Source organism: Varroa jacobsoni, unplaced genomic scaffold (assembly GCF_002532875.2).
Source record: "Varroa jacobsoni isolate VJ856 unplaced genomic scaffold, vjacob_1.0 scaffold_8, whole genome shotgun sequence".
In the NCBI taxonomy this organism is placed as follows: Eukaryota; Metazoa; Arthropoda; class Arachnida; order Mesostigmata; family Varroidae; genus Varroa; species Varroa jacobsoni.
This window is the reverse complement of record NW_019212910.1, coordinates 1-21,654: the sequence shown is the minus strand read 5'-3', so window position 1 is coordinate 21,654 and position 21,654 is coordinate 1. Positions and strand designations below refer to the sequence as shown.

Genomic DNA, 21,654 nt, shown 5'->3' with positions numbered 1-21,654 from the left:
GCATAATCCAATTGGTTAATATAAATGGTACAGTTGTTCTAAGGCGTTAAATTCGAAAAAAAAAAAAAGCGTCCCTTTTCCCAAAATCTCGGAACCGGCAGATTCGACACTTCCATATTATTTAGATTATGTGTGGGGCTGACGAAGCTTTTCTTAAGTAGCAACTATACCACTAGTGAGTACCTACTTGAGAACTAGACGTAAAAAATGTAGCTGCTTTGGTTTAGCGAAATTTATTGTACTATAAGGTGGACAGAAAATAACAAATAGCAGCAATAGAGAAATTTAAATAGTAGATATCAAATTTGATAAGTTGAAATAATTCAATAACAATCATTTCCGCTCGATTTGTATAAAAAGCGGATAACGAGCTTAGAAACAGTTCAGCTGCTAGCGAATCGAAGTCCCTCCAGATACAAGTAATTTAATGTGCCACACATGTCTAATCTGATTCCATGCCAAACCACATATACTTTTCATTCTTTTCTAAACACCCTGAAGGTGCAGTTCCTTCCTGCGCAGGGTCTTCGGCCAGTTCTATATACGGGCGCTGTTACCCCATTTGTCTATACAGCCTAATGGCTACGGGTAATAAACGACGTGGGAAAGTGTAAAGGGAACGATTCGGTGTTTTCGATCAAACCTATTTTCAGTTTAATGGACGTTACCTTGGTCTAGAAATGCTTGAAAATAATTTGCATGAATCGAAAAAGAAAGGCCAGACATTTACGTGTGGGTTGAAGTGGCATACTGGAAAGCTTGGAATTCAGCTACAGTCATGTTCGCTGGGAGCAAATTTATGTGAAAAAAACTGATCATCAATCGGCAGCTGTGTCGTAATTGAGGGTCTAAGATTTAGATGTCTACTTTTCCATTTATATATTTCGATTTTAAGGACTTAGTTAGAAGAAACAAGCGTATGTCTAATGAATCGTTTGACCCCGAATGACCTTCAATGAAAGCTAGGCATGACTACTCTAATGTACAACCCGATATATCTACCATATCAATGAAGACGACCATTCATCTTTCAGAATAAGAACAGCATCTCATTTATTTAAGCTGCTGACTCTACTGTGATTAGAGATGTGCTACGAGAGAAATACGCATTCTATTAGGTAGTATTACTACTGGATCGAGCATAGGGAGGACGCCTTTGACAACTCCGATTCGTATACTGCAATGCAAGTTAGAAGAGGGGATCAGTCAATACCAAATGACTCGCAAGAGTCAAAATTCGAATTTTGAAAAACATATCAGCGGTCAGTCAAATAAGAACTTGAAAAATACTTACTGGTGCATACCACCAAAAATTACTTAAGAAATAATTGACTTAATTTATTGAAATGTGAATTTACGATTCACAAAATTTCATTAAAGAATAGAAAGCTGAGCAATGTTGAGTAGATGCCGCTTTTTTACAGACCTAAAGTAATCGTGGTACATTCTTCCACTCCGAAAAAAACGTTAATTAAGCAATATTTTTCAGCGCATAAAATGTTATACACACCTTATTACCACTGATTAGTTTCACAGACTAGCTTATTGCTAAATATGCAATGGAGAGTACCCTCCCTGAATGCTGTCGCATATTGGGTAGAGGAGCAAATTTTTATATTTAAACATGCGGGTAGTTTGAGGGAAGGTGTACATTTTTAGATAGAGGTTACAAATATCCTTATTCTATGCAATTCTCGGCCATAGTACTGTGTATAATCAATGTTCATGGTTTAAATATCGATTTATAATTTTATTCGATTTATAAAAAATAATCTATAGCAAAAAAAGGGGCCAAACTACAAATACACAAAATGCAGAATGTTATTAACAACAAAAAACCAACATCGCCAGGTTACTCGATAATATTTCACCGTGGCAAATGCACTTTTTATTTTAGATCTTTATAACAAAATGTATATACATATAATATAACAACTGTATATGATAAAATATGACGAAAAAAATAGGAGTCTATACGAATTGTCAAATTACCTTTTAGTACATAATTTTATGAAACTATTAACTTTTCATTAACAAATCCGTCTGCAGAACTTGCTGTTTCTCCCTTACTAAACAATGTACATTCATCAAGGATGTGGTTAAGCCTAGGTGGCCGAAATATCTATGAAATATATATGGCAATAAAGTTTAATAATATTAATTTCTCAAACGATAACCGAACTCACCATCAAGCTTTGAGATGACTTCTTCAGCTGCTTCCGCTGACGACACAAGGAGAAGGTCACGAATCGCTGACGTTGGAACTCGCTTATGGCGATGTTGTTCTGCTGACTGAACCAGCCGACGCAAGTTCTCCTAGATGGCCAAAATGCGATACAAAAATTGGTGACGTTGTCTCAAAATAAGTAGATATTGCAAAGCATCTATAGCCATATAGAACAAACATAGACTAAATTGTTTGTACTATAACAAAAAAGAGATACCTGTGGAGTGTAAGTTTGTGATATGAAAAGCAAATGGTTCTTCAACAAATGAGATAGGAATGAAAATAATTTAATAATTCGTTTGTGCCTGTCCATTGCCTATTTACAACCAATGATGTTTTAGTAGTAATGAAAAAACGTGATCTTGCATAGTGCATCATCATCATACTAAAAATGTAAGCATAAAGCTTGCGCTAGCAGTTGTTAGATTAGAGTACCCACGATCTTCTGACTTTGTCTTGCTTGCTGTTTCTTCATAAGAAGAAGTTCTACAATTACACTCTGTTTTGTAGGGTCCACCTCCTGCGAATGCAGTCAACGAAAAACAGGGAACAATAATTATAGAAATAAGTATTCACCTCTTCGATGTCTACCTAGTGATATATGTTCTTTATAGAACAGAGAATCTGTTTTATTCATTATGTAGCGACTGCAAATTTCCGATACTTATATCCCTGTACCGGGTAATTTAGTGTCGATTCTACCGCGAGTCTTCGACAATAATCCGTATTTGCGTTTAATCGTGAAATGAAATAATTTTCACAAGCATCGTGTGACCTGGGTGCTTTATAATATATTTGAAAGCTACAAAAATGTTCGTTTATTTTTGTGGGTGTTTGTTTTTCTTACAGCTATATGGTGCATCAGTCCCTGTGTAACACAAGTAAAATTGCACCGATTTCCTCTGTGTGTTGTATACGACACTAAGCACTAAAAAAACACACTGTTTTTAACCTTGGCATGCTAACTCTCTGCGTCGCTGTAACAATTGCCAGGCTCTGAGTCAAAATAATTATAAATTTAATCAAGATACAAATCTCGTTTCATTCGTGCAACGTGCGCATCATCATCATCGATTCTTTCCCACAGGAGAAGCCGGTGATGCTGCCAACTGTAATTATCTGTTTATCTGACTAACATAAAATAACGACAATCCATAATCGTCACTCAGGTTTCTGATGCTCAATGTCTGGATTTTTTCGTGTGTTCCTTAGTTTAATAGAAATATCTATATGACTGTAAAAATATCAAGTTAATTGCATTTCCTACACACTCTTTCATCCTCTTCGGCAGACTATCCTATTCTACAAATAAACCTATTGTATAAATGCGACCTTAAAGTAGTCAAGCAAAAAATACTGTTGCCAACGTTAACTATCTATTACGTATCGATGCATTTGGTAACTTTAAGTAACGTATATAATAACTCGTTGCAAGGTTCTACAATAAAGGAAACCTTCTAACGCTTTCTCTGAATCCCTGTTAGATTCAAGCCTTAATGCTTGGCTCCACTTACCCGACCATTTATGCGAAATCCTTCCATGAGTGCGTTCGTTTGCTGCATGAGATCGTTTTGCATTTTCTGACGCGCTATCTGCTCTTTATTAGCTCGAATTACAGCCAATTCAACTGTAGCCTGGCGTCCCATAACATGGACAGCTGCGTACGAGTCGGCCAACTGCGCAAGCAACGATTCATTAGCCGGTTTAAAAGAAAAAAATCTCTCGTGGCCGAATTCTGGGTCGGTGCTACCAGACACTCGCTCGGTCGATACCCGTTCATCTCCGGGAAACAGCGCGTAGCAACAGTAGATCGCCTTTTAGTTGACGAGCGGACAAGACGAAGGAAACGTCGTTTATTGAAACTTTTCGGATGTTATTTCTATCTTACTTGTTTGCGCTATACCAGTCCCTATGTAAGTTAATGCATACAATCTATATTCATATACGTTCTGATGTATGGCGCTGCGTGCCATTGCATATAGAATCGAAACATTACAGTGTAAATATTTTCTCAATATTCAGCATCGTCAAATCATAGCGAAAGCACTAATTCAATAATGATATTGCTGAAAATTACAGACTGTGTATCCTTTCGGTAGATTTTTACAACAATGTATTTTGACGAGAAACGACAGGTTCTTGCCGACCAACTCGGACGGGTTGTCAATAAAGACGTTGTCCTCTTCGGTGTATTCATCCCCGTAGTCATTGCATGGCACCAGCTCGGTCTGTAAATATATGTCATCAAAGATAATGCAGGCAAAGCGCTCGCGCTGGCTATTATACGCTAGACTGCGATTATGTGTTTATATTAAACAAGCCCTTATTCAGCCATCGTACTGTAGTAATCACCTTGCTAACAACGCAGATGGCACGTTATAACAGATTTAATTTTATTTGGGCAAGTTTGTAAAAACGATTATTCGGTGGTCTTGTAAAAAAATTACCCTAAAAAGCTAATACTGGATAATGCTATATGAATTTTCCTTTTTCATTGGTTTTTCCGTTGTTATTTCTATTACAGCTTACCTCTACGAAACCGACAGGCTCTCCACGAAAGTTGACAACTTCAAGATTTTCGCGGACTCGCACAAAGTACATCAGTGGTTGCAGATACAGACGTGCGGTACCTATCCGCACGTCAGCGTCAGTATTCTCAAAAAATGGATCTGCACATTCAGGAACATCAATATTTTGACCTTGTTCCCCTCGACGGTAAAGTTTCCGCATCGCTAACAAACGCATTTCAAAGGTCCGTAGAGTCCATTCGAACCGTTGATTATAACGTGTGTGGAACACTGACACAAATATCTAAAGAAATAAAATAACCTTGATTGATGTCTTGTTAAAGATAGTCGGAAATTTCTGCTCAGTTCGTCTAAAGATTAATGGCAGAAATTCTGCATATATGCAATGTCGAATACGTGAAAAAATATATAATTAGTCTTGTCGCATTCACTGAAGGTACTTTCTGTGCAGTTTGAATATCTCCTACGTAATTTTACTGCTAACACACCGATGACACACCTCTGTCTGTCCATCAAGTCTCCCTTGCATTTCCGGTGTAACTAGTTGTACATCGTACTTGACGTCTTTCTCCAGCTCTTCGGCCATAACGTTGGCCTCGCCAATCTGAGGCAAAACCTCTAACATGCGTCGATTCAGAACACCAGCCTCTGGGGATAGATAGACACTCTATATTTAGGCGCATTTACATCATCTATTCGCACCCCTTCGTTTTTGCCTACTCGACATTTCAGAACGACTTCATAGCATGTTAATAAAACGACACAGAATAGATATGCAACGATTTAAAACATAGAATGAATGAAAGTACCAAGTGTGTTGTCTGTAGAGAAAACGATTCCATTGTTGGAAATGATTTCCTCGAATGCGCTCCAGTAGTTTATATCTGGTTCATCGGCGAAATGAACAGTTCGAGGCTCCTCTTTCGGGTTGCGGTATACATAAACGTGACGGCTGCCAAATAGTATTCTGAGGAGCAAGAAGAGTCACAAGGTGCAAAACTATCAAACTTTTGCAGTTTTGTATGCTTCACACACACACAAATACATCCCATAGTGGCGGAATTTCTCTAGCTTATGTAATTTTTTCAATCTTTAATACATCATCAGTAGCTTTTTACCGATCGTTGTTCTTCAGCTCTGTGCGTTTGCTGATTGTGTGTCCGTTGATTAACAATTTTGCGGTACGCGACACTGGCTCGATTTGAATGTTTCCTGATGGGGCCCGACTTAAAACTGCATGAACAGGTTCAATCCCGGGACCGACCAACACAGCCGTATTATCTTTGTCATTGCCTACTGTCACGTCGCCGTTGAAAACGAAATGAAGGATTCGATCCGAGGCCATCGGATCCATTGAAAGGTTGGACAAGTGTGGAAGTCTCTTTTTATCGCCCTCTTCACCAAACGTGCTAGTAATCTAATAGGCATAGCAAAGGAAAGTGCCTTAGTAACCAATGTACTCTACATATTGTTCAAAAAGTTATCAGGTGGAATCAATATGATTTAGATTGTTCAAACTGTATAGATACAGATATGAATGAATGAAAAATAAGTATACAAGCAGTGCTTCAGAAAAGGGCAAACTTATTTTCGTTGTTTAAAGTTGCTGGTCTTTACCTTGCAGTCTAATGACGATCTTGGTGCCATAAATAAAAAAAGTAAAAGACTTTGTCGTTAAGGTTATAATACACGAACTCTACGAGAATAACTATCTGCCATTTGCGCAGTTAAATCAATGTATATATAGTTTCTGTACTCACCGATTGGATAAACAATTCAGTAGCTTGCATCCTTTCGTTTAGCGGCTCCTTAAGACGTGCCATTCTTTTCTCGTACTCCTTTATTAGAGCCTTTGTTACTTCAACTGACTTTTTGACGTCGTCGCTTCGCTCCTCTGCAGAAAACAAAATTTATAGTTAATTAGTTTATTTAGCTTGAGCAATGTTTGTCTGTTTGGCATCACAAAAATCAGTTAATTCGTTAACAAAACCAGGAACAGTGTCTAATAGGAAAAATAATGAAGAATAGTAAGCAAGTTGCATTTTGAATTTAAAAACGTTTTCTGCCTTTCGCCATTCCAGGCCACAGCCTGGAGTGCCTCGCAACTTCTAACATCTACGTTCTACTAAACAGAACTTTTTATGAAATTTGGTTAAGGTTTGTGCATCTAGATCTATTGACTTAAATGGTAACTATACAGGTCTACCTATCACGAATGTCTGGAGCCAATGACCAACAACCTTTTTGCAGAGACTCGAGTTTTTTCTTCGATGCTTCGATGTCCGTTTTGAGATCCTTCTGAAGATCATTAAAAAAAATCTCGTTCCGTTTCACCGTAACTACTCCGACCTTTGCTACTTCTGCGAATTGTAGTGTCCTTAACGTCGTACGGTAGCTTGTGTCTTCCGGAGCTATTGTCGCGATCTGGCATGACATATTTTTGAGTATGTAGTCCCCGTGATATTTTGCAATGGGAGTTGAAAGACCATTTACTGTGTTCATTATAAAGCGAATATACCATTCCTATTATTTGTAAATATTAGTTACTACTTTTAGTGGCGTTACCGGGATTGTTAATAGAAAAACGCGTAGGATCACGACACAGCAAAATAAAAACAAGGGTACTTTTGACTTTCTCAATTTGATGAAATTTACCTGAAGTCACTTTTAAGAGACGATAATTGTTAATCAAGAGACAGGCATTCTAACGTTGTAAAAATTTAGCAACCAGCAAATTGAGAAAGCAGAATAGAGAATAAACTTTCTGGACAATCTAACGCGTGTTATATTTCTATTTCATAAGACTTTTCATTATACTTGTTACTTATAGTTGTAATTGAAACGGGCTCCCAGAGTAACACTCACCATATATACATACGCATTGAGCCCAAGTGCTTTCTGCAGGAGTTTGGTTAGGACAGAATCTTCAAAAGGTACCCGAGCTTTAGACGGCTTAGAAACTCCTGTAATCTGTGTATTTTGGTTTTCCTCTTCTGAGACTGTTGTGGCCTCATTTTTTTCACTTTGAGCCGCCCAAGCTCGCAGGCATCCCTCCAGCGCTAAGAGGGATTCATTGAATTGCTTGGCTGCTAGAGCCCATTGGTCATTAGAGTCAGGATCTTCAGCTAATGTAGCCAATTCACTAAAATAAACACCAAAAATAGAGCAGTGACTGTCATGGTGCGTCATACAATTGAAAATGACTGTTTTCATCAACGAGCGGTCCCAGTCAGTTAAGTCATTTCTAAAATTTCAATTTCGCGAGTTCCAGTATGACTCTACCTAAAGCCATTGAAACCATACTGAAAGTCGCAATTTTGGATTCGAGATCTTTCCACCACCGAGTACCTTCCAGCTGCTTCAATGATAGTAATAGTTGAAGATCTGCAAAGTTCTTTATTGTGCATTTTTCGTCTTTGGTCCAACCGTAGCCTGAGAACGAGGTTACCGTATCTGCAAAAATACACATTCCAAGCAACGCACTGTAATTTAGATTGTCTGTTAAAAATAAAACGAAGCCTAAAGTATAAATGGTCATACCTGTAATAACAGTTCAATATCTATCAAAATGCATCGTTCCTGATTTAAGAAAAATTCGAATCAGTAAATAAACTTTTCATTTCATATAAAATTAGACACTTATAACATTTTTACTCTGAGTCATTCAAAGATCATTTATTGTGTTTCTAATGAAAGAATACACTAAAACCTTACTTTGTCTCCCTTCTAGTAGATGTAGCGTGAACTGCTCGATTTACCAAAGCCCTTTCAATAATCGCAGCGAGTTCTTTATATGTTGCAATGCTATATTCAACCAGCTCCTGAACTAAACACACAATCGCATAAACGGATGGCTTGATAATTAATTAAATAATTATTTCGACAGTTAATCTCAATATTTGTACGTTTTCTCAAACTATTTAACAGAGTTTGCTTATAGAGTTTTGGCTTATTCTTGACCCTTACTTCGCCTTAAATGAGAATACCTGGGCCACCATGTGCGCCTGAATTTAATAGACGAAACTTTACCACTGCACTACTCTGAGATTCAATACAGTTTCTGAAGATAAACTAATTAAGGTTTATCTTAATTAACTGTCGTTCAAGCAAACTGGTTTTTATTCACTTACTAAAATATCCGGTTTTCGGGCACTTGTAAAAATTAAGTGGTTTGATTTTCTCGGCTAACAAATCAATAGCCTGTTCGTCGAAAATTTCAAATACGCTGAAGGTTACCTCAACCCACAGAAGATCCTGGAATGAAGATATATGAATTTCTCAGTGTGCCGAGCGTTTTTAGCACAATATGAATAACTGAATAATAATCGCGGTACCTTTTACATGCATCCCTCGAAGAGACCAGAATCGTCGATCAATCAGCACCATCAGTTCCGAAAAATGTCCTTTCTTAGTGTACAAGCAAATAGATGACCTTATAAATGATGAGTCAAGCCAGGTCCAATTATGGTCAAGTTCTTAAAAAATTTCAACGATTTAGGCATGAAACAATGTCGATATATTAAAACGACGAATGAAATGTGTGTGGCCTGCCACCTACAGTTCCAACAATATTAGCAAAAAGAGATGATCCTTTGTCGCACAAAATTTCTAATTACACTAAATGCTTATTTAATCTAATATACTAGTTTGTTTACATAGCGGTAAATACGATTATGTTAAACAAGGCACATTATTTTTTCCAACTACAAATAAAGCGGCCAGTTAAAGTGAGACAGACTTATAAGAAGTTTAACATGGGTTTCGAAGTTCTGCCTGCTTTCTTCTGAAGAGGTCGTGTTACTCCTACTAAGGTAACGTTTTAACTGATTATTGCGTACAAATTTTAGTACGATGATAATACCTTGTCTGTGATACGTCGTTTTTCCGACTGGTAAAAAAGATCATCGTATATTCGAAGTGCTAAACCCTTGTTTTCGGCTGTTCCAAACAATGTATAACTTTTTCCCGACCCTGACTCGCCATAGGCTATTATAGTTGAGTCCAAACCATCCCAAAGACATTTCACGATTTCTTGACCAATCTGTAATAAAACATCGATTCACATCCACACATATACATAAGCAATATTATTTTTTAAAGAATTTTTGTTTTTCTATATTTCACAGGGTTTCCAAAACGTATCATACAGTTTACAATTGGTATACGAATGTGACCCACCTGAATGTGTATTATGCCTTGGGTTGCGTACTGCTGACCTCTCTCGTGGTCACTGTCCGCCGATAAGTACCCGTTGTCTAGCCGGACGAATCTATCGAATATACACAGAGTTCAACACATGGCTTTACTTACGTTGATATTAAATATGTATAAATGGATTAACACGACTGATGTTATAGTACAATTATAGACAGAAAATATGGGAAGGTCAGCTTAGAGTTCAGGCCAGCGTATATTTTTCGATAGAAAAAATAAGCTTTTAGGTGAAAGTTAAGACCGAAAAGAATCAGTATTTACTTCTTTTTAACTACAAAGTTAAATTTTGCCTGACTGCAAACTTTCCTCTGTCGTAACTGCGAACTTTCTTCTGCCTTGTCTCTCCTTTTTCCTAATTTTTTTTTTATTTTTATACACATAATTCACGTTGTATATGTACTGTAGCTGTCATATTAACATACCCATCATGAGACCAGTAACATCTTTCGAAGGGAAATCTTTGCATCCTACTAGGTGAATGATCTGAATTTAGCAATCGGACTTCGTGTGCATCCATACTGACACATATGGCTGGTTTGCGCAGATAACCGCTATAAGAGACAAAAAATGAATCAAATCAACTATGCGCGCATAAGTGTTTATACTATTTAAATGAATTTTTATTCATCATATAGATTATTAAATACAGAAATCAGTTCTTTTTCTTCGTTCTTGCATGTGTTGGTTTTGTAATCTAACTTCGATAGGCCTTTGTGTACCTCTGGCAAGTTATTATTCCATTTCTCTATTTTTTTATGGCTTATTGCAGCTAGTCAGCTAGCACAGAAGATACCCTATAAGATTAGGTATGTTTATTACTCGCATTTGCAATTATAATTTTGATTTTGACTTAACTAGTCCTTATAATAACTTGTTACATTACTGTAGTTGTTCTTTCCTTATAATAAACCATTCTGGGTATACACAGATTGGTGTACGAGAAACTGAGCTACAAAACTTCATAATATTTCACCCTGATTCGAATCGCTTGCTATTCAGGTGCGTTCGGCTGTTAAGCTTACATTTACTCCGAGGTCATGCTTCGGTGGGTTCAGAGGGTGGGGCAATGTGGTTCTAGAACTAACTAGAGTATTATAGTGGGCGCTTGTAAAGCTAATACTATACATATATTGTAGTACTATTGCTATTATTTAAAGGTTCTATTTGATCAGTTTAAGGTCTAATCGGATTTCTTTATAGCACGGTATCATACACTTCGGTCTCAGTGTGATATCATCCGAACCTAACGCAATGTGACGGCTGTAAATAGTTCTCCTTGAAATTTAAAGAAGTGAACGCCCGGTGGACACGGGGATCTTCGAAACTTCAACCCGAATACTTTCGAAAGCCAACCCGAATTAGTTTTCTTAATTAAAATTATTTTGAAAATCATTAGCCCATCATTAACGACGATCATTAGCTTGAGACAGGTTTAACTAAACGTCTCTATACTTGGGAAGGCTAAAAAATAATTAAGAATACATCGCGTCCAGAACTTCGCAACGATTGTCGTTTGCTTTAAGCTCGTTGATGTAATAAATACATATAATACAATTGTTTATAAGATGCTTTCTTGAATAAAATAAAATCGTTCTACACTTTCAGGTAAGCTGTTAATAAGCTCTAAAGCAACCTTGAACAGAATAACGATGGCGTCCTTTAGCACACCTCACTCAAAGAAAAACTCGTCAGCCTGCTAACATCTAAAAACAAATACCAGATATTCCAAACACCTTTCCTATATCATGCGTAGCGTTATCTTGTTTTGTAAATCTCAAAAACTAAAAACAAATATTGTATAATGGTATATTCCTGTCACCTTTTATTAACAGGTAAACAATAAAGTATGCCTTAATTTCTTTTTACTACCATTGTAAACACCAAGCACAAGCTTTAGCAAAAACCTATTCAACTATTTAATATCAGATAGCCAAATCCACTCTACTATTAATTTTAACCATCTAATGTAAAAATATCAAGTTATCAATAAGTTATAATTTATAACAGATGAATGCAAATTAATATCTTAGAGAACGATACAATTTTGTTTGATGCGAACCTTAAATTGATTAAATGGTCATTCTTACGAGGTAAACAGTGACCAACAAACTCCGAGCTGCATACTTTTTGTGGGCGGTAGCCTAAAGAAAGCTATTTAGCGCAACGTCGCAGCTTTTTTTCAAAGTTACCTCGACTTGGGAACCTAGGGTTGTCTCACAGACAATAGAATCCTTAAGTAAAAATGTTAAAATAAATGTTAAGTAAAAACAAATCAAGTAACCATTTTTCGTTCTGCAGTCGTTTATAATGTCTAGCGTAGCTCTACCGTGAAGTTTGCAAAGCTTAGCCGACTTATCTAGTAAGTTTATCCCTGTAAGTTTGTATCACCAATTCAACGGTAAACGTTGCACTGTTACTTTCTAGTCCGGCGAGCTGATACGCTTACAATATCGATATATGCCTGGTCGTTTTAACGAACCGAGAGGTAACTTCGCTAAACGAAAATACCGTGAATTCATGGAAACGTAGATGACAACACAGATAGGATGAACAAAGGTTTATTGATCAGTAGAGTTATCATTAAAACCAGAAAAAAAAGTGTGTGCTGTAAGGTTCTGCCAAAGGTAAACAGGAAACTTACCCCGTTAGACTCCTAAACACAACGAAAGGCCTCACCCGAATTGCCACTCGCACTGGAACCCTTTCCTCCACTGGTAGTGTAATTTTTCGAGATTCATCTCTTTGTTTGGCCCTATCAAGTAGTGATAACTGGGACTTCGAAATAAAAGAGCTTCTTTGGGAATACAGTCCGCTCAGAATTTTGTCAGAAGCCAATGAAAAGCGTCGAATCTCCGTCTTGGTGTTTACCGTCCCAGTGAACGGTCTTTTAATAGGAGTAGACGCCTTTGTTGGGACACTGGAAGCTTTTGCAGATGACGAAGTTCGATCCGGAAAGATCTCTTCATTTACACTGTGTAAAGATATCTTCGACATTTTTAACCGGAGGTACTTTGTCGTCACACTATTCCGATGCCCTCTCTCTAAAGCATACAAATTTTTTCCTCAACACATTAATACTGCTTGTGCTTCCTATGCGCTATCACATGCGCCCCTAAAGGTGTTTTTGCAGTTAGGAAAAAATCCGTTCTATCGCTCACACGATCGTTGCGACCATTCCAACGCAACTCTTTTCAGGGTACCGCTTGTGAAACATATTCATCGTATTAACACCTGTTGGGGGCTGTACTTAGCTTTTGACTACTGGGGCATCAGCCCGAAGGATCACATGACGGATCATGATTTTTTTTCTTTGGAACCTCATTTTAAGATACTGCCATTTTCCTTTTAATTAAGAAATTACAGTCGCGTTGGGAGTCTTACTAATTTTTTCATTTAATTTAGGCAAATCTACGAAGACTAGGATTTCATGGCTGGCTCCACCTAAGAGAAAAGGCACGTTAGCAGTTCTGTTAGTAACCGGGTCGTGCGGTGCTCATCTAGGTCGAGTGAGAGAGGGTCGCCCTAACAGAAAACCAGTCCCATGTGGTGCAGCAGGGCAAGGGTAGGAGGCAGACGAGTTGCTAGAGATTAGGATGTATTGGCCACAAGTAAGTATAGCGAAATCTATGATAGTCGATTAACTAAGAATTGGGGCAATAATATCTCTGAACTCAGCATATAAAATTACCTATACATGAGCAATCGTAAAATGGCCGTATTTTCCAACGTATTATCGAAAAGCATAAACGGGGAAAGAAATCTTATCTCTATAATTTAAGTGATAATATTGATGTTTTTATACTAGCATACAAACCGTGAGATAATTGCGTGGAAAGCGAATCACTGGCGCAAATCTTTGAGGTGAAATTATTCCCTTATACATTGAAGATCGACAGCTGCATCCTTTTGCAACTATAGTGATCTCGCAAGGGGAGAAATGCTTTTTATTAGGTATTAAAGAAAACAATGAAATAAATAGACGTAATTGTATCCATTGCATACTGGCGGATTTCCACCACGTCACTTTATATGAAAAACGTAAAACTGACATGTACGTCAACTAATATAATATTAGGTACATTCAGTACCGCTAAGTCTCATTTTTGTTGGAAGCGCGTAATTAACTTAAAGCAAAAACGATTCAAAATTAAGCTACCTACCTGTGATCTTCTTTCAAATAAGCCTAATTATATCTTAAGGTAGTTCTTAACTTTAAAAACTCGTACCGTTGCCTCTCTAAGCAAACTACTATTTCATCTACTTATTGCAGTCTGTGCTGGTTATCGTTGGTTCTTTATTTCTTCTTCGAAAACGGGATTAGCTACCGAAGGCAATAATATGACGCTGCTGTTCAGTGAACACTTTTAGGGAATTTTACCTAGGCCAGAATACGTTGCCTACGTTGGCTAAGGGTCGAACTATAATGAAAAGCCAGTGAAGAGATTTCCCGTGCATTTGAGTGTACCTACTTAGCACACTGTCGCTTATACAGCTCCGAAAGCGACCTAATTAAGTTAGACCTCAATCCCTCCGTCCTCGGCTTAGTCTGATATATTAATATAACAGCATCTCTCCCGTACACCTCTCAGATCCTTTTTCGCATAGGCTAGCTGAGTTGACCGTAGTGTGGCATTGCTTTGTTTATAGGCACAGCGTTGTCCACTCTTCAGTGCAACGGGATATTGTCCGGAATGCTCACTCAGCTATTGGCGAGATTTTGCTGTATAGGCTGTGGCCCATGTTATAGCGGTCAGTAGGTTTGGGTCAAGTTTAAGCCACAGGCCATCCACGTTGGCCCTTGTCCTTCCCCCGTCACCTTTGCGACGAAGAGCATAAGCATAGCCGACCTAGATTCAACGAGCCGAAGCAAAATTGGCGCAGGTAGTACGGCACCCATAGTACGTACTTCACAGTTACAGAAAATGCAGGCAAAAGTCTAATAGTGTAACTGTGCACAATCCTGAGCAGCAATCAACGATTATATCATGGTTGAGGCTAATTCGGTTTATGACAAACCGCGCATCTAGTTCAAGATCGGAGCCGTTGCTTCCCTGTTGTTCAAAATTTATTGCCCGTCTAATCATCATTCAATTAAGGTGCATGAAGCAGCAGGACTCTTTACGATGCTCCTTGTACTTGCCAGCTGTACATGCTTTTACTGAAATATCAATTAAATCAAGCAATATAATATTTTTTGTACGATAGCCTTATACGTTTGTTTAAGAACAAAAGTAAGAACATTGCTCGAATTCAGCAGCATTACTGAATATGAAAATGGATGTCTATCGTTTAACAAAAAAAATTTCTAGGATTTGACGAGCTGTTAAAATAAATCAATTATCTGATGATCAAACGAATCCGAGTCACGCCTTTTTATCTAGGTATAGATAGGATAAATCAATTCTAATATTATCTCGAAGAAAGCAACATTTACGTAGTTGATCATTATTACTATTGTATGAAAAACCTAATGCCGAGGAAAGCAAAGGCACTCATTTGTAAAACAACTCAGTTATCTTGGACCTTCATTTTGTCTGCCGCCCTTGATTCCATATAGAAAACACGCGCTAAAGAAGAGGTTAAATATTAAATACACCTATTTTTAAGCTAAACCTCTATATACTTTTGATAAAAAAACAAAAAATCATGAAAAAACATGTAGCTCTTGTTTATAACTTTATTCTCTTTACGTCAAACTGTAACGTTAAAATACTTTCGCATAACACATTTATCGTGGAAATACAAACATATTAGTACTAAGATTTCACCCATAGACATTTAAACATAGCTTGATAAATTTGACGCACGTGTTCCATAGTTTAAACGTTCTATGTGGGTACCGCCTTCAATAGAATTTGCTATTTATTATTACCTCTATAAGAATCTAGAAACACCGCTGTATATAAGAATATGTCATTTTAATATAAACTTCTAAGGTACGTTTTTTAGAGAGCTTAGTCTTCATGTTTACGATCCTACAGAAGATTTTGCATTTTAGACTTGAATATTTTACTCAAAAGTAATGTCACATACACGTAACCATGTTCGGTGTACATTTTGGATTTCGAAAAGCATATAAGGTTATATTTTACATAATAACTTAAGCCAAAATGGTAGTACTACAGAAGCCTTACCTATTTGACTCCTCCTATTTGTGATGAAGCACCTAGAATTTCGTCCCATGATGCCAACAGTCATCTTGTTCCGGAGTCGCTTCTGTTATTTCATTCTCATAAGCTCAATGACTAGCTCAATAACGTTTTGATTTACGTAAGCTCTCATTGACCTGATAGATGTGGAGATGCATTGCGTCGTCGGTGCCCATAGCGTTAGGGAAATTGCTCACTGGAGGCGTCTGTAGGACAAAAGTTCCATTTGGCGTAGCACAAGTTGGCAAACCACCTACCAGTCCATAGAATGGCGGTTGGTGCTGCCATGGCGTATAAAGTGCGCCGTGACAGCATACAGCATTAGCAGCTGCTGGTACTACCGCAGCAGTTGCAGTACCGGAAGGTATAGTGGCGGCGTCACTTGCAACTGGCATCATGCCGCCATGCGCAGATGTAGCCATTTCGGGTGTTCCCCAACTCCAGCGATCGTACGTACGCGTGTTGCGATGTCTACTGTCACAGTGTGCTTCCTCAGGCATTCCGACGCTATGAGATCGCTGACGCATTATCGTTTGCTGAACAACGCGTTCCCGCTCGTTTGAATCGCAACAGTTTCGGGAGCCAGGATCTGTACCATGTCGATGATGTTCTCGAGGTCGAGACACCGATCGTCGTCGCACTGGACGTCGGCGAGGTTGATACGACTGGACCTCTTCCCTGTTTACAGGGCAGCAAGAACAATTCACTCGGTGCCATACCTGCGCGTAAGTGGCTTCATTGAGGTTTCTGAGATTATCATAAATTGCTTCATCATCATCGTCTGTTGTTGCTTCATCATAAGCGCGGCATGGACCCATTGAGTTCTTCTCACAAGTCTGGGGGCAGTGAGGTTCAACAGCCATAAAATTCGGCGTTTCAGCTGCTAGATTGGATGAAGGTCTAGATCCTATCGAACAACACGGTCGACCTGTTGGCGGCAAATGTATTGGCTTAATATCTAGTGAGGATCTGGACCGGATTTCTGTGAAGTACGATTTTTCTGATCTTGATTCTCTTGACTCGGCTCTTGCATGACCACTAGCTATTCCGACGTTTTCTCGTAGCTCGTCATCGTCATCTTCCTCAGATGAAGTAGCCTCGCGATTTGAATGAACGTCCACAATCGCTCGCTGGCTAGGGTCCGGACCGGGAACGTTGTAGAATTTAAGAAGATCGCCAATAGGCATACGTTGCTCGGTATGAGCTAAAACCGTTTCGTTCCAGCTGAGGTTTATCAGGCCGGTAACTTTAAGCGTGCTTTCAAGATACGCAAATCCCGGCTCTCCACGAAATTTGTCGATTGACTCAGGAGAGAGGACAACCTCTACGTTTAACTGCCACAATATCGCCCGAATATTAAAATAATTGTCTTTCTGGCATGCAGACCGGTACGTGATCGTAGCTTTATAGCGACTGTTTAACTCAGGCAAAATCTGCAACGATTCAATAAGCGAAAGCGCTTATGGAAATAGGAATAGTACGCGCATAGTGCGGTATACCTATGAGTTAACGTCTATTTAGCTACATTACAAATTTACACTTCTTGTTTCATAAATAAATACAATAAAGAAGCTTGATTGCATTTATCGTATATACTACTCACCTGTGCAGCTCGAAGTATGCCAGGAGTAATAGCGTCTAACTTGAATATTACCTGCAATTAGCGCAAATCCAGTAATGATCTAGTATACGGATCGTTCACTTGTGTTTAGGCAAATGCAATCGTATTGTAAAAAGGAGCGTATTAGCTACGAAATTTTTCCTCTTTGGATCGGTGAAACTGCCCCACGATAATACTATAATGCATAGCGGCGCATCGTATCTCAGGCATACTGCGCCAAATCTTGTGGACATAATCGCAGCTCTGGCAAATGAAAACCCGCTGTGTCACATATGGTGTGACAAATGTGTAACTATATGCCGGTTCTTTTCGGCCCTTTCCAGCCTTACTGAGTCATGGCTTTTATTATTTAGTATTATTACCGTCATTTTTCTCTCTTAAGTACTGATAAACTCCAAATAGGCAAGGGTGATGGCAAGCTTGAATCTGCATTTCAGATCCTCTACAAATAGCGGTGTGTCGCTTAGAAGGTGCACGTATCTGTTTATTGATAAACGATGTAGCGCATTAAGAAAGAAAGTTAAACTCTATCAAGTCCTTCAAGCTGTTTCGATGAGTAATGATACTAGGCAATTCGGATTTCGTACGAAACAATTGGAGCCACCTTTATTTCGAACAAGACCAGCCCCGTGCGCGAGAGAAGATAGGGCGTCACTGGTCGCACTTAACGTTCCTGAAAGGTCCGGCCGTCCTTCAGAGTGAACAAATCCATGAATTTTAAGCAACATGAATAGTTTATCGTTTTACCTTTGTATAATTCTATCTGAAAAAGAAACCTTTTTTTTTCTTTTATAAACTGAGATGCCAGATTCTCACAATGCCAGTCGTTTTGTAGCTTAGCGAAGATTCCTGTAATGAAGCGCCCACCATAGGTGTTATGTTTTCTTTTTAAACACTGCTGGCAAAGCTTCATGGATATTTAATCAAGTAATACTTGGCGTATTTATTTGATTGGATCATGAACATACGACTGGCTCATATGAATATTAGTTTTGCGTCATTTATATACTTTCTTTTTTTATCTAAATGTACCTAAAATAGGTCCTTTTATTGCATCTATGTCTGGTACTTGCCGCTAAACGTTGTTCCAGATGGCTGACCCTAGCACGAAACAAAGGACTGGCCTGGCGGTCGAGACACACGACATATGACCTCAGTACATGTCGCCGTGGGCCAGCTAATCCTGCATGATTTTTGTCCCATCTGTATAACTCTACTGTCATGCAAGGAAAGCACTAAGCCATACGCAAGTAGTCGTCTCGACGTAGAATACGTGATATACTATAATTAAATTGGTTTGAGAGACCTTCTTGCCGTTTCGTCACATCCATGTCAAACACAGAAATGTGTTTAAATGCATATAAGTGTGAAAAAAATAGGCACCTTGTATCCGGAAATGAGGTATTGGCGTTCATGTTGAGGCAGGCGAACTTCGTCGTCGCTGAAACAAACCTCACTAGGCATTTCGATGCCCTCGAAACTAGGATGATTTGCTCGAAATATTCGATATAACCGTTCGTTATGCTTGGTGGCACGTAATACCACGATTCCTTTCCCTTTCCACAGATGCGGCCTTGTTACTGTCCCTCGAAAGAAATTCATGTCGAAAATATTCTGGCCAATCGACATCCTGGCAGTAATCGGTATAACAGCATAAAGAGGAATTAACATAGCATAAGGTGGAAGTACGCTTTTCTAGCCTAAATATGGCGCTTTATGTACACTCCATTAATAGCACATAGTGAGTATGATATTCAGTTACAGCAGAATTTATGGAAATAATTCGCTGACAGTATTTTATGTACATCTTACCCGTATAATTCTGGATAATTAGAAGAGAGAATCTGCGCTTGTACATGTTCTCCATGGTTTCTACGGTCGTTAAGATTATGGCATCCTTCGCATAGCATAAAGCGTCAAAAAATAAAATCGACACTGCCCGCATGCGATAAACTGTTGAGACGATTAGGAAATCACATATTATGCATCTTGCTATCTCAAGAATCGTAAGGTTTGTATATATAATACATTTGTTGTAGATTAGATTTAGAACTGTGGTAGTATATGAACAAGAAATACATCTTAATAACCAAATATCAAAACAATTTAAATGTTTCAAGATTGCACCTATTAAAATCGCCAAGATGCTAAAGGCACTGCTTGGCATGAGTGACTCTCCAAAACACTGTACAAGATAGCAGTCGAAATGCTCACTAGATCAGGATTAATTAGTTGAGTTAAACAATTCAGCGTTGTAAATGTAAGAGAAAAGTGGTAAATTGTAGAAACTACTACTAGAAACTGAGTTCTGATGATGGAAACCCAAACAGGTTTCCTTTAAATCTGCTCAGCACAATGGCTCATCCTTCTACTAAGATGACAACTGTCTTACTCATCTTTTAGTGCAGGCTGTTGCAGTGACATCACTTTGCTCTTTATTCGAGTCTTTGCATCGTTGAATGATTAAGCGCAATCATGAATGTTCTACACAACAATAGAGTCAGAAGTGCTTGGACCGTCAACCAGTACTATCATCAAATTTATGTACAAGGCATTATGCATTAACTACTATACCCGTGTCTGCGCCAACTGTAATTAAAGTACATAAACATCACATATGAATAACTAGTCTGCATGTAGGTATGAACATACTGTTTTAGAAGTAGTATATTGATTTGAATTTTTCCTCGAATCACGTCATTTCGGAACTAATATAATATTCCAAGTCTCTATAGTACAGGGTTCACCCTGTTGTATTTCTAGAGCCTTGCCGTACGACTGTATAGCCATGGAGGCCACAACAACAAATGAACAAAAACTTTCACTTACTCTTCGTGTCGAGCTGTATCAGTCTCATGGACTGGCTCAACTGCGGCAAAGAAAGCAGGGCTTGCCAACAAAATGCTAGCATATACACCTACACCTAACAAAAAAAAGTCCACTCCACTGTGCTCGTCTTACAGTACCCCCTAACAGAGCATAATCGTACATACACGCGCTAAGCGGAATCGAATCGGTTTCGAAATGGAACACTTTCGTGGCAAACGACGCCAATGCCACATGAAACAAATGGATAATGCCTGTCCAAGGTGTGACGTATATGACAGAGAAGCTACGTACTTAAATGAAGCTACAAACCAACGTGGCTGCTGTAGTCAGTCACGTTTCACGTATGCACATATCAGCTGGCACACATGAGCGCTTGGCGCCAACACAGTTCGACAAGGATATACTGCAACCACGATATACCGGGCCGGTAGCTGCGATTCTAAGGTTTTCCAAGTTTCTAAGGTCTAAGGTTCTAAGTAAGGACCACGGACTGTTTGTGTAAAAAATTAAGCGCAAGAAAAAATGCGTGTCAAAGCAACTTACTAACTAAACAGACGACAACAGCCAGTTATGCTAACTCTTCTATGGGCTTTGAAAGCCTGCATTATCAACAAGCTGTTAAGTCGAGGAAGGCGCGAGATACGTGATGCACTAAAGCGAATTAATCTATCGCTATCTATTGATCTTACTTCTGTAAGATATAGTTCGACGTTAAGTTCCGATTACCGATGCTGATAGTCTTTATACAAAGATAAATCCTCAACTACGGCCTTTATTCAAGAAGAGATGGCCCATTTCTAGTCCTACTAGGCAGACAAGCTAAAAAATACTTGATATCAAATGAGTAAGAACCTAAATCAATAACGCTATATTCTCACTATGCATCTAATGTTTAGAAAAGTATATATATAGTACTGTCTAAAAGAAGCATTTGAAATAATTGGATAAACATAAACCAACATATGGAGTTGTTTGGAATAAATGCGCCCCCATGTGAACTATTATCTGGACATTCGTATTTTAACTGTTATATTTTTCCACATAAATAACAAATAATCATACCTTGTTCATGTTGTAATATTACAC

At 38.4% G+C, this 21,654-nt stretch overlaps 2 protein-coding genes and 1 long non-coding RNA gene across 11 annotated transcripts; 1 reads left to right on the top strand and 2 right to left on the bottom strand.

Moving 5' to 3' along the window:
- The first annotated feature begins 84 nt into the window (after nucleotides 1-84).
- Nucleotides 85-4,885, top strand: LOC147754030 (uncharacterized). Of its 3 annotated transcripts, none has more exons than XR_015312326.1 (3): nucleotides 85-175; nucleotides 3,834-4,140; nucleotides 4,752-4,885. It is a non-coding gene; the product is annotated as an uncharacterized LOC147754030 (long non-coding RNA). The 3 variants fall into 3 exon arrangements; XR_015312328.1 differs by lacking the exon at nucleotides 85-175 and adding an exon at nucleotides 2,460-2,620; XR_015312345.1 differs by lacking the exon at nucleotides 85-175 and adding an exon at nucleotides 2,758-3,338.
- On the bottom strand, nucleotides 1,023-13,788 carry LOC111262539 (kinesin-like protein KIF28). Of its 4 annotated transcripts, none has more exons than XR_015312198.1 (19): nucleotides 12,611-13,788; nucleotides 10,392-10,520; nucleotides 9,934-10,024; nucleotides 9,617-9,796; nucleotides 8,886-9,009; nucleotides 8,470-8,581; nucleotides 8,038-8,208; nucleotides 7,621-7,897; nucleotides 6,996-7,179; nucleotides 6,516-6,649; nucleotides 5,874-6,172; nucleotides 5,565-5,722; nucleotides 5,255-5,403; nucleotides 4,757-5,038; nucleotides 4,309-4,455; nucleotides 3,742-4,041; nucleotides 2,663-2,747; nucleotides 2,187-2,316; nucleotides 1,023-1,177 (listed from the first exon to the last, which is right to left on the bottom strand). XR_015312198.1 is itself a non-coding variant. In XM_022836894.2 (19 exons), the coding sequence occupies exons 1-19, from the start codon at nucleotides 12,961-12,963 to the stop codon at nucleotides 1,128-1,130; spliced, it is 3,351 nt and encodes a 1,116-aa protein (XP_022692629.1). In that variant the 5' UTR covers nucleotides 12,964-13,765; the 3' UTR covers nucleotides 1,023-1,127. The 4 variants fall into 4 exon arrangements, 3 of the variants coding, with proteins under 3 accessions (XP_022692629.1, XP_022692709.1, XP_022692780.1); XM_022836894.2 differs by having other exon boundaries at nucleotides 2,667-2,747; nucleotides 12,611-13,765; XM_022836974.2 differs by having other exon boundaries at nucleotides 2,667-2,747; nucleotides 8,104-8,208; nucleotides 12,611-13,764.
- A 1,828-nt stretch (nucleotides 13,789-15,616) lies between these two features.
- Nucleotides 15,617-21,638, bottom strand: LOC111262723 (uncharacterized). Of its 4 annotated transcripts, XM_086969534.1 has the most exons (6): nucleotides 20,569-21,638; nucleotides 20,314-20,328; nucleotides 19,552-19,692; nucleotides 19,123-19,369; nucleotides 17,722-17,772; nucleotides 15,617-17,551 (listed from the first exon to the last, which is right to left on the bottom strand). In XM_086969534.1, the coding sequence occupies exons 3-6, from the start codon at nucleotides 19,647-19,649 to the stop codon at nucleotides 16,220-16,222; spliced, it is 1,728 nt and encodes a 575-aa protein (XP_086825660.1). In that variant the 5' UTR covers nucleotides 19,650-19,692; nucleotides 20,314-20,328; nucleotides 20,569-21,638; the 3' UTR covers nucleotides 15,617-16,219. The 4 variants fall into 4 exon arrangements, with proteins under 4 accessions (XP_086825660.1, XP_022692967.1, XP_022693050.1 ...); XM_022837232.2 differs by having other exon boundaries at nucleotides 19,552-20,328; XM_022837315.2 differs by lacking the exons at nucleotides 19,552-19,692; nucleotides 20,314-20,328 and having other exon boundaries at nucleotides 20,569-21,636.
- Nucleotides 21,639-21,654: the final 16 nt, after the last annotated feature.

What these genes read in the sequence shown, in the direction of transcription:
- LOC111262539 (XM_022836894.2), bottom strand. Translation starts at nt 12,963, where the DNA reads ATGTCGAAGATATCTTTACACAGTGTAAATGAAGAGATCTTTCCGGAT. An exon ending in GTGTTTAGGAGTCTAACGGG is followed by an intron (nt 10,521 to 12,610) that starts GTAAGTTTCCTG and finishes TGTCTCTTATAG; the next exon opens with CGGTTATCTGCGCAAACCAG. An exon ending in CCCGAAAACCGGATATTTTA is followed by an intron (nt 8,582 to 8,885) that starts GTAAGTGAATAA and finishes TTGTGTGTTTAG; the next exon opens with TTCAGGAGCTGGTTGAATAT.
- LOC111262723 (XM_022837232.2), bottom strand. Translation starts at nt 19,649, where the DNA reads ATGCTATGCGAAGGATGCCATAATCTTAACGACCGTAGAAACCATGGA. An exon ending in AATTATCCAGAATTATACGG is followed by an intron (nt 19,370 to 19,551) that starts GTAAGATGTACA and finishes GATTACTGCCAG; the next exon opens with GATGTCGATTGGCCAGAATA. An exon ending in ACCTCATTTCCGGATACAAG is followed by an intron (nt 17,773 to 19,122) that starts GTGCCTATTTTT and finishes CGCTAATTGCAG; the next exon opens with GTAATATTCAAGTTAGACGC.